General features: G+C 36.7%; 1 protein-coding gene across 1 annotated transcript in view; it reads right to left on the bottom strand.

Annotated features, from left to right (window-relative positions):
• Positions 1 to 3,783: 3,783 nt before the first annotated feature.
• The window catches only part of vopp1 (VOPP1 WW domain binding protein), a 60,459-nt gene continuing 51,508 nt past the window's right edge, over positions 3,784 to 12,734 (bottom strand). The window contains exon 5 of the mRNA XM_007233390.4: positions 3,784 to 8,298. Coding sequence (XP_007233452.2) covers positions 8,111 to 8,298 — 188 coding nt within the window. The 3' untranslated portion in view covers positions 3,784 to 8,110. The remainder of the gene's footprint in view (positions 8,299 to 12,734) is intronic.

Here is a 12,734-nt window from a genome sequence, read left to right on the forward strand (position 1 = left end):
TACAAAAAATATTAACTTTTAAAAGGGTCTATATGTTTTTTTTTTCTTTCCATTTGTGTAGAAGAATAACATAAGGGATAAAATACGTGTTTTTTAGGTTCGAATCCTGGTCGTGCAGCTTGCCATCAGCAGCCAGAGTCTGAGGGAGCTCAATTGGCCTTGCTCTCTCCGGGTGGATAGATGGCGCTCTCTCCCCACATCACTCCAAATGTGATGTCAGTCAGCACAAGGCGTCTGTGAGCTGATGTATTAGAGCCGGGTAGCTGCACTTTCCTCAGAGTGTGCTAGCTATGTGGTAAAAAAATAAATAAATAAGCGGTGGCTGACTTCACATGTGTCGGAGGAGGCATGTGCTAGTCTTCACCCTCCTTGTTTTGGGGGATTTCTAGTGAGTGGTGAGTGGTGGAATATTCGGCCTAACTAAAATTGGGGAGAAAAGTGGAATATTTTATTTTTTTCTCATGATATTAGATATGATCTTTTTTTTTATTTATTTAAGGATTTTTTTCACATAAGAAGGCAGTCAAAATCCTCATGCATATTAATGTTGTAGTAAATGAGGTTCTTTCTGTGTTACTTTTAATAGCATTCAGGATGGATGGGAAATTAGCTCACAGTATCTGTGTGTTAATGAGCGATTCTGGTCTTTTTATTCCACATTTGCTGTAGATGGACTTTTGGCAAGTCTTTAATGAGAACTTGACTGTTGAATCTAATTTGTATCCTGTGTTGTCCTACAGAGCTAGCCCTTATATAGACTGGTTTACCATAGAACTCCTTTCTAAAACTGCAGCTGGGGATAATGGGATCATTTTTGTTAGTTACTGGGATGGAGGTCAGTGGGCCTGTGGCTGGTGTGGCAGTTATGTAAGGTCTTAATTACGCCCACCTATGGCTGCAGCATTAAAACTGCCACTGGCTTGAGCTATGTGTGAGGAGGGGTGTGGAGACGAGGAGGCTGTGAGTTATGTGTTCAGTAAAATGACTCATCTGAGATAGTTAGCCCCTGAGAAACACGAGGAAAGCACAGAATAATTAACTGAAGCCTGGAGTGAAGCAGAGCTGCTTAATTTAAGACCCTTAAATCGAAGAAACTGTTCCACAAACAGGCATTTTTATGTGCCCTGTTTTGTTGTAATGCAGGTGGCATAAATACTGGATTAGTTTTAGAGGATTTCTAAATCCAGCACTGCAGAACAGATGTAGAGGTAATGTAGAAACCGATGTTCCCATCTTTACAGTCATTATTTACAGCTTTTAAGCTTTTGTATTTGTAGACCTCGAATCTCTTCTGATTCACAGTAAAGGATTTGAACACTTTTAACAACTAATAACTATTGAGGCACTGAATTTTTATCCCTCTTTTAATGTTTTTGACTTTTGCTCATTTATAGTTGTTTCTGAAATCAAGGATATTAAATAAAGTTCATTCTGTTTTTGTTGGATTAACTGTCTCTACTGTCCAGGAAATGTTTTCTACTTTTGAGCATTACTGTGGATTGCTGTGTTTATCTGTTCTGAAGAATCCTATTCGATTGGCAGCACTTCTCTACAGGTACTAGACAAGCTGTGTGTGTGTGTGTGTGTGCATTTTAACATCTGTGTCAGCAATGGGTGCAGCTTAATGTAGCTGAAGGCATTAATTAGAGGGGATGTTCAGAAATATTCTGACATATAGTGTCATTTTTGTTTCACAAATCCATTAGGGAGTGTGATAACCCTTTACATCAAATGAAGGTTAATAAGATTTGTTGGTAATTTTTTTTTTTGGTAAAAAGACTCTCTAAACATTAATACAACATTATAATGCATTCATAAAGCATTCTATACATGGCTATACATATTTATAAAAAATATATAACACATCCTGTATTATGAATTGTGATCATAATGCATTAATAGCCGTGTTTATAACGTTATGCGTCAACACCAGGAAGATCAGGCCCAACTTGCAGAATGCAGTATGCATTATGTCTAAAAAAAAAAAAAAAAAAAAGCGTATATAATTTTAATGTATTATATCACATCTTTTTGCGCTCCAAGTAAAGTTACAGACTTACATTGTGGGACTGACTAGAATATTAATGACGGATATATATACTATTTTAACATGCATATTTTAAACACAGCTTATACTGTATTATGATCATAATTTATAATGCATAATAAACATGCCTATAATGGGTTAAGCATTGTTATAAATATATTTTAGCCATGTTTATAATGCCTTATGAATGCCTTATGAAAAAAAATGATTTTTTTTTTGCCATTTTGCCATCATGTTTGAGATTTGTTTTCAAGGACAAAGTTCAAAGACACTGTTAACAATTCTGCAGATCAAAAACTGAACAAATGATGAAGACATTTCTTTGAACTCTTTTTCAAGAACTAATTTTTAAATTTAAAGCAACAACCTGTACTTTTTAAGTACACCCACTATAAGGAAAAGTACTTTTAAAAACGTGTGGTCTTCTTTCAGAGAAGATTAATCTGGTGATTTTAGTGATGAAAAAGAAAAAGTCAGTTTGCTGTTCTGATATCTCCATGTTCGCAGTAGTGCTGGTGTCAATGCCATTAGCAGCATTGTGGGAAAACCAAAGAACTTTTTTTAAAATCAATATATTTTTTCTTTATAGGGATAGTCACAGAAACAGGTTATTAGAATGTTTAGTCTCCTCTCCGCTCAGTAATAATACTGCTTACAAGTTGAAATATATAACTCTTAAGGACTGCTGCTTTAATGAAGATATTACTGAATTTAGCTACATGGTTCATCCATGACATCATTCAAGAATCTATTTGGAGCATCATTATTTTTAAGCATATTTCTGCCTTTATTTTTATTTTTTAGGCCCGATAAATGTGGATAGCTCAGAATAAATGTTCTACTTTGTGTCTCAACAAGGTTAGTCAGATACAGTCATGTTCCAGAATAAACATCCAGAGCTGTGCCCGTGTCCTCCACTGCAGTATAAATCAGAAGATGGGTACAGCAGATGGATCCAATTAGCCTAATGACCATGCAGTATATTTAATTAGCCCTACTGCCATGCTAATTCTGTGGGGTAAATTAGGATGAACTACAGAAGGAAAGACGAATCTGACGCAGTTGATGCCGAAATATTCTGTGGAATGTTCCCTCAAACAATACATTTTTAAACAGTACAAGGCAAATTTTCAAAAACATACGGTTTTTAAAACATCAGTGCAGACATAGAAAAAAAAATCAACTAAAACTACAACCAAAATTGATTATAGTAGGCCTAAAATGAATTTGATAATGTTGACACACAATCTTATAAAATTAAAATAATAAAATGTGAGTCAGAGAGTTGTGTAGGGCTAAATTACTGAATTAACTCTGAACTGATGTATCTGTAGCTCAAAATAGATTTTATCCATCGATAACCAGAAATGCAGGATTGTAGACCAAATTTCTATGATTTTTCCAAAAAATTCTGGCTATTTTTATTTTTACAAAACTTATCCATGCCTGGAAATTGCTATTTTCACTTTTCCCAGTTTTTTTTTTAATGACCGTTTTTTGGATTTATTGATTAATTTACAACACTGAAAAGATGTAATGTTTAATTAATATGAAGACTTTTAGTTTGAATACACAAATATTCTGTAAAAAAAAAAGACCATTTTAAAGTTAGTTTTTTTTTTACATCAAGGATCAACTCCACCTATTCAGCCTACCACAGTTTAATCCCATCAGTTGTAAGAAGCATATTAGCTCTAAGTACTTTTTATAAATAAATCACAGTACAGCACAGCCAATCAGAACAGAGCTCATTTATCATTCATCAGAATATCTTCATATATACAAGCAAAAGAAAATGAAGGATTTGAATAAATGAATTCATTTGAATTATGACGAGATTGTGGAAATAAAGATGTGCAGATGTAATAAGTAGACAGTCCATCGGTAAAAAATAAAATACAAGAAAAAAAAAAAAAGCTGGATCTTTAAGAAAATATCTTCCTTTACCTGTATAATAACAGATTAAAGAGATGCATCAAAAAACAAAATCAGCATCATCTTAAGAGAATGAAACAGAGAAGGAAAATGAGAGGGAGATTTATTACTGTATTCATGATGAAATGGTGTCCTCTGTGACGTTGTGTTACATTGTCATAATTACTGACAGTTTTAATGGATGCAACATTGAAATTGTCATATCTTGACATCATTATTGTAGACAAAAGGTGAAGGAAAACTGAGTCAGTTATTATTATTTATTTATTTTTTTTGGAGCTAAATCTTCACTTAATTTATCAGAGTAACGCTTTCTCATGTTTCTTGCATATCATCTCTTGTCACATCATACAAAAACCTTGTATGTCCAAAAACACAACTTTACAGCAGAGGAAAATAAACTTAACTTGCAATGGAAGTTACTCTAAGAAGATTTAATTTTCAATCATTTTGAATTCATGTATTTTTTGGACTATAAGGTGCACTTAAAACCCTTTAATTTTCCCCAAAATCCTCAGTACACCTTATAATCAGGTGCGCCTTATGTATGAATTTTACCGGTCAGGTTGTAAGAAGCAGTAAAGCTAATTTCTTTAGCAATGAAGCTGAGTAAAGCGGCATTAGCATTTACTAGCGCTAACTGCGGCTGGCTAGCACTGCTAACCGTGGCTAGCGCTCACCCTTGAACAAAATACTGTAATTCTAAGCTTACTGTAAATAAATGGAAGCGCTTTAATCACCCAAATAAACAGTTTTCAGGAGAGAAATCTGTGTAGATTAACATCTAGCACTCGTTTGACTTAATAATATATATATATATATATTTTTTTTTTTTTAAGAATTACACTTTTTTGTTTACTTAGGCGCTTCCCCATTAGAAGAGGAACATGATGCTACCCTTGCTCATTTCGATGTAGGGACCCCAGAAAATAAACGTACACTGATAGTGCATCTTATAATCTGGTGCACTTTATAGTCCAAAAAATATATTTTTTTTGATCCATGAATTCTTATAAAGTGAGTCACTATGTAAAAAAAAAATAATAATAAAAAATCACTGGATTAAAGTAATTTTAAGTAACAGTGACAGTATCTTTCCAGGCAAGCTTGATACACTGATAGCAAAATTAGAACAAACCACCAACCCATCAAATCACTGAAATAAATCATACTTACAGCAGACTGACCCTGTCTTTCATTTGCATAGAAAAGCCCTACAAATTAAGTTTACATAATCAACATGGGCAAAAACCAGCACACAACATACTGCCCAAACATTCAGTTCCATACAGCAATGCTAGAAGATGTGCTACTCAATCATTAAACATCAATAAACCACTTTTTAAAATACACTTTTAACATCACCTTCTTCCTAAATCTCTCCTCCAAAACACTGTACTGAAAGACACTGCAAATGTTCTGTTTAGGGTTCAGTTTCCTTTACTTAAATAAAAGCATGAAATCTAAGACTCTATATTTTGGCATCATTAAACTGAAATGTTTAATATTAAACCGGCTCACAGTTTCCAAACTCTTCTCTGTCAGACGGTGAGCATACTATTGGCCAGATTTGCCTCCTTATTCTATCTTTCTGTCAAAGAAAGCTGACATGTTACTGTGAAAGGAGCCCAGTAATTGAATGCAATTTTTAGCAGGGGTTCTAGCCAGGGCTTGTGCTTCTACTTTCTCCAAAAACATGTCCAATGCTGAGGTGTTTTCAATCTCCAATTCTGCTGTTTTAGAAAGTTTAGCTTGTTCTTCTTCAAAACCATCAATAAAAGAAGAGTGCTCTTAATTTCTCTCAAAAGGAATCTCAAAACTCAGTGCTGCTGGGTTTTTTTTTACAAGTGTTTTCACACCTGTAAGTTATATACAGTATTTACTCAGTTATTTTCAGTTTCTTTGCTACATCCTGTGATTTTTTATGTTTTCAGGTGTTTTTACTGATTTTGGTTTCTGTACTAAAATTTTACTACCTTTACACAAGTAAACAGCTGAATGAAAGTAACAGTTCGCCTCCTGGTTTCTTTTTTTCTGTTTATTTATAAAGGTTAATCTACAGTTACAGCAGATACAGAAATCACCAGCACAGCCTGTTGTACTCATACCGTTGTGTGACATGCGTCCGTGGGAAAGGGGAGTCAGATTTTAACACAACACTGGCCTTTTTTTTTTTTTACTTTCACCTTAGAATTTTTTTAAAATGTGACCCTGTGATGTCAAACCAACAGTAAAAGAAAACTATATATATATATATATTTTTTTTACCATTTGAGATCCAATTTTAAGAAAGTTAATTCGATCTGTTTAGTACTTCGGTACTTCTCCTGTGGAGACCACACAGTAGAAAAGGTTAAGAACCCTCAAACCTCTATAACATTCTTCGAGGCTTTATTATTTTTCTTTAATTGTCCCTATTTAGTGGCTTCCATGTTTAGCATCACACTGTTGGGAATTGGAATTAAATCCTGGTAGGAATAATAAAAAAAAAAGTTTAGAGAGGAGAAGCTGGGGACCGTGTACCCCCATATCTGGAACCAGTTTGACATTTTTTTGGAGATTAGAATGGTTGGAATGTCATTTCACTGCGTCATAATGCATAACTGCATGAAGTTGAAAAAATCTTAAGTTGATTTGTTGCTTGCCACGTGCTCTCCTGTTTTACTGTTGCTTGCTAGTGCGAAAGCAGGGCACAACCTAAATATATATGATTCTATTGCTTGTTGATGGGATGGGAACAATAATCAGATCACCACCAGTCTGACTCTTTATGCCTGGATTTTTCTTTAATTCATTTACCTTGCAGAAATAAGAGTTCAAAAACTAAACCTGAAGGAACTATAGGTGTTGTAATTGAATTTAGTGCTTTATTTTAGTGGCTTTAGTCCAGGTTGACTATTGCAATAATAAGAATGCATGCTGGGTGACACAAAAGAGCTCAGTCTGGACTTGGGCAGATTTGGGCATCATCCTCATTATCCTTCCCAGCTTACAAATTTTGGTTAGTAGAACGTTTTCTGATTCTTACAGTAAATGTTCTTAAAATGTATAATCTGTAAAGTTTTGTGAATGTTTTTCAGAAGTTTTTTTTTTAAGTCTTTAAACATTATGGTAACTTCATTGTAATGTCACTTTTAACCTTTCGTTTTGGGAATGTTAAACGTTCTAATAACATTGTGATGCAGAACCTTGATTCTGGAACATTACTTCTGTAACATTACAGGCTAGAGCTTCCTGAAAATGCTTATAATGCTTATAATGTTCTCTGTGAGCTGGGTACAACTTCAATATCTATTATCTTGTATTTCCTTCAAGAGCAGGACTTGACTGTGCTAAGAAATCCACAAATGTGCTTAGAAAGTACATACACCCTGGAGTGTGACGGAGATGTTTAATCACATGGCTTTAGAGAGTGGGTGGGATAAGAGAGAGAAGAGAGAGTAATTTGTGCTTGATTTCATTAATAAAAAGACCCCCATCTTGCTTTTCGTGCTCTTGGTTGTGCTCCTCCACAGAGGGTCCTCCTTATGCTGCAGCTGGAGTTGAAGAACGTGCTCTCGGGTAAGTGAAGGTGGTTTACTGAGAGTCTTCCAGGCAAAGAGTCCGATTTCTCTGTCTAAAGCAAGTTCGCCCTCAGTCCACCAAATCATCTGGACGGATGCAATCAACACTGAAATGACAACCGGCTCATTTTCTTCTGATTCAAGTTAAATAACTGGGGACGTAACATGGTGCAAACAATCATTTGGCTTCTTTCAGTTCTTCCTGTGAAAATACTAAAGTTTAAATACTCCAAGTACAACCGTTCCTGATCTTCACATGCAGTTTATTCACACTCTGCCATGTCCTTCCTGTCAAAAATGTTGAATCTTGAACTTTCTTCATTTATATCAAGGGTCTGAAAAAAAGAAAAGCATAACCATGGCCATAATTCACCTCTATAAGGTTGAACAAGAAACAGGTGGGCAAGGGTTAAAATGCTGGTATCCTAAAAGAAGCAAAAATCTCACAATCCACTACTCGAGGGCCATCGAGGGCTGGAGCTGTTGGGCGGAGTGGTATCGTCTTGGCTCAGACCAGTGATCTGGTGTGGCACGCCACGCCCCATGCCTTTGCATAGGCCTGGCCCTACTTTTTCTCTGTGCTGTTGAAGACCTGGTCGTAGGAGGGCGGAGGGTTGTTGCAGTAGGACGGAGGTGGGGGGTAGGAGCTCATCATGTGGGCTGTGCTGGGTTGGCCAGGGTAAGCAGGGGTTAGAGGCATCATCATGGCACCGCCGGGGTCACCGTAGCCTTGAATACCAGGCTGCTGAGAGACTGTGGGAGGAAATTAAAAGATATTTATTATTAGTGTATTAAACAATAAAATGAAGTTCACCAGATTGAAAACTGAACTGAAAAACTGTATACAATGAAATTAAATCTACTACATTATGATGTAATGATGAAAGTATGTTTAAATTTTGTTGCATAATTAATAAAAACGTGGGCATGACTGTGTATTTTAACAAATAAAATGAAGTTAACCATAGAAAACAAAATATCTTGGGATCATACTGTTCATACTGTCTGCAATCAAATAAAAATATATGTAACAAAACATTGTACTTGTTTTCTATTCATGCTTTTCTATTCGTGCTGTCCAATCATTTTCTTAGGATTTGGGGTTGTAGATTAATTTAGATTCTAAATTTAGATTAACTAAAAATCTGTTAATATTACTGTTAAGATTTTTTACTTTTATTTAAAATGTTTTTCAGCTAAAAATACAAGGTAATACAACTGATTGGCGCACATATACATGCTGTTCAGCCAAATACTTTCTTTGGTTTTAACATTTGTTCAGCTTATCAGAAACCATTTATTAAACAAAGAAAACTCAAGAAGACTCAAGAAGAAAACATTTTTAGGGGTGCTGGGACTCAATTTAGGAGTATTTGAGCCAAATTATAATTTAGTCATGATTTATGTGCATACTTAACTGCAGCATGGGCATGAATGCTGCATTTTTGTGGAGTCCGAATTGAATAGAAAATGCAGAGGAGTTTCTCACTGAAAAGGTGCACATGAACGCCCAGTGGGAAACTTTAAAAGAGCTGGTAAGCTGGTAGATGCTGTGGCTCAGTGGTCTAAACCGTAGATTCATGGTTAAGCTGGCCAGGGTTCAAGTCTCAAGTGATGTTTTGTCATATACTCATTGTATAGCTTAAAATTTGATATACACATGTTGAAAAAAGAAACAAAGAAGGCAGCATGGGGTCCTGTGGCTCTCTAGTAGATGCTGTGCATCTTGATAAAGAGGCCATAGGTTATCTCTACAGCATGTGAAATCACTGATTTAAAATGTATCTACACACATAAAACTGAACAAAAAAAAGGTGTCGAAAGCTTGAAATCCAAGATTCATTGGTTGACAAAACACACAGCACAAATGTGCAATCCTGTGGCTCTCTGGTAGATACTATGCCTAATGATTCATTCAGAGAGTATCGGTTCAAGACCAATCAGGAGCCCTGCAGCATCTAGGACTATAGAATTAACATGTTTCTAAATAGAGTTCAAGTCCTGAAAGATGCATTTTGGCCTGTATTTATAGTAAAGCCTAAAATCCAAGATACATATTTGAAAAAAGCAAATATCACAAGCATGGTATCTGGTGGCTTACTGGTAGATTCTGTGCCTTGTAGTTGGAAGTTTGCAGGTTTAAGACCGGGCAAGATCACACCAGCATGTAGGATCTTTTCTTTTAACGCGATCTACACTTGAATAAAACTAAAACGAAAAGGTTTAAAACTCTAAAGTACTAGCAGTATTCTGTGGCTTAGTGGTTTAAACTGCGGCTCTGTGATCTGAACAATGAGGGTTCAAATCCAGAAAGAGATGTTTTGTCAAATAATCACTGTAAAGCTTAAAATCTGAGAGTCACTTGTTTAAAAAAACTCATAAAACAAGCTTGGGGCTTTGTGGTGCACTGACAGGTTCCATGTCTCTGGCTACAAAGGTCGTAGGTTCAAGACCAAGTTAAGGCTTTTTAACCAGCATTTTATTCTGTTTGTACAAATAAGTAACCCTGAACCAATAAGGTGAAAGTATACCTTAACACCAGGCAGATGCTGTGGCTCAGTGGTCTAAACACTGGATCTGTTATCAGGACAATTGGACTTCAAGTCCCAAAAAGAGATATTTTGTCTTATATTCATTGTAAGGCCTAAAATCCCAGATATAAACATGCAAAAAACACACTTAAACCCTTGTGGGATCCTGTGGCTCACTGGTAGAAGCTACAGGTTTGTGGTCAAGCGAATTAGTGTTCAAATCTCATAGGAGACATTTTTTCACACAATTACTGTGACAATTAAAGTCCATCCGATATACAAATGCGCAAAAACACATTAGACACTGTGGGATCATGTGGTTCACTGGTTTAAGCTATGGGTTTGAGATCAAAAGACTCAGGGTTCAAGTCCCAAAGAATACAATTTTGTCACACAATCATTGTGACAATTAAAGTCCATCTGTGAAATAAAGGTGAAGAAAACACAACCAACATTTATGGGATCCTGTGGCTCACTGGTAGAAGCTCTGCCTCATGATTAAGAGGTCACTGGTTCAAGACCGGTCAGGATCTCCACACCTGGTGGAAACATGTGCACATGTAAACAGCAGATAAAGCTAGCAGCAGTCCCCGCACCGGGGGTCACATGTGATGGGCGGACAAGGCCAGACCAAACCCACAAAGGGGGAGAGGAACTACCTGGCCCTCTCCCCCTGGGACTTCCAGAGAGATAACCAGCAGCAGTTATGGAGCCCAGGGCCAAAATTTTTGATGGACTGAACGGGAACTGCAAAATTCTACCTTTACTACCCTCTATTTCATCAGAAAAATTTGCAACATCTCCCCCACTTTTTTTTTTTTTTTTTTTTCTTCTTTTCTTTTCCCCCCACTTTCTCCTGCCCCTTCCCACCCACTCATCCTTGTCCCTCATGCCCAGCCAATGCTCCACCACAACCAAACCTGCACCACACAGGACTTGAACCCACAACTTCCTGCTTACAAGGTAAAGCCCTTTACCTCTCAACCACCTGGGTTCTCATTCAGCACCTGGGTTCTCATTCAGCACCTGGGTTCTCATTCAGCACCTTTTTTTAGGGGGTTTATCATTAACATTGACACAAATCAGTTAAGAATTTAATAAGAATTTGTGTTCTGCTCAGAATCACCTATCATGCTTCCCTTTCTCAAACCTTCTAGCCTTCATGAGTTCTTTTTGAGTCACAAGATCGCACTTTTAACATTTTTACTTGACTAACGACACAGAACCAGTAACTGATTGCATTTAATTATTTTATGATTAACACAAAGCACATGTTCTTCTCATGGTTTGTGCACATTATTTTAATCTGTGATGTGATGTTATTTTAACTGAATACAGAACAATGTTATCATTCTATCCATAGAAAGGGAAGACTGATAAACGATTCTGATCAGAACGCATGACGCATAATTGATTGGCTTGTGTCAATGTTTATGAAAAACTTCTAAAAAAAAAAAAATAGCTTGCTGAATGTGAACCCAGCTGGTTTAGAGGTAAAGGGCTTTACCTTGTGAGCAGGAGGTTGTGGGTTCAAATCCTGTGTGGTGCAGGTTTGGTTGTGGTGCCACTGGTGAAGCTCAAGAGCTTGGCTGGACATGAGAGACAAGGGCAAGGTTGAGTGGGAGCAGGATGAGACATGAAAGAAAAGGAGGTGGAGTGAATTAGGGGCAATTTTATCTTGAAGCAGAGTGCAGGTAAAGGTAGAATTTTGCAGTTCCGTTTCAGGGTTAAGTCCTTCAAAAGTTGTGATCCTGGGCTCCACAACCGCTGCTGGTTATTTATTCTCTGGAGGCGCATGTTTCCACCAGGTGTGGAGATCCTGACCAGTCTTGAACCTGTGATCTCTTAATCATGATGCTGAGCTTCTACCAGTGAGCCACATGATACCACAGGGGTTTACTGTGTTTTTTGCACATTTATATTTTGGGCTTTAAGCTTTCGAATGAATATAAGACAAAATGTCTCTTTTGGGACTTGAACATTAACTCTCCTGATCACAGAGCCCGTGTTCAGAACATTGAGCCACAGCATCTGCCTGGTCATGAGGCATTCTTTCACATTTTGGTTCAGTTTTACTCATATATACAAACAATAAAAGGTGGTGGTTAAATATCTGACTTGGTCTTGAACCTACGACCTCCTAAGCAAGAAGCACAGCATCTGCCAGGGCACCACAGGGCCCCATAGTTGTGGTGTGAGTTTTTTTTCAACAAGTTTATCTTAGATTTTAATCTTTATAACAATTATTTGACAAATCATCTCTTTCTGGATTGAACCCTTATTGTTCAGATCAAATAGTTTAGAGAGCCATATCATCTGCTGGTGTTGATCCACTGTGTTATACCAAGTCCAAAGTCAGTGCAGTGTTTTCCTGGAAAATCTTACAGAACTTCATGCTTCCCTCTGCTGTGACAACTTTTATGGAGATGCGGATTTCTTTTTCGAGCAGGACTTGGCACACTGCCCACACTGCCAAAAGTACCAATAGGTCTTATATAATATTAAAATTTTCTGAGACACTGATTTTTGGGTTTTCACTGGCTGTAAGCTGTAATCATCAACAAGTAAAGAAATAAATGCTTTACAAAATCACTCTTTGAACAAATGTAGTCTAAACTACGGTGTGAAAAAAAAAAACAAATCCAGTACAAAGGCTAT

Source organism: Astyanax mexicanus, chromosome 6, assembly GCF_023375975.1.
Source record: "Astyanax mexicanus isolate ESR-SI-001 chromosome 6, AstMex3_surface, whole genome shotgun sequence".
NCBI classification, from domain to species: domain Eukaryota; kingdom Metazoa; phylum Chordata; class Actinopteri; order Characiformes; family Acestrorhamphidae; genus Astyanax; species Astyanax mexicanus.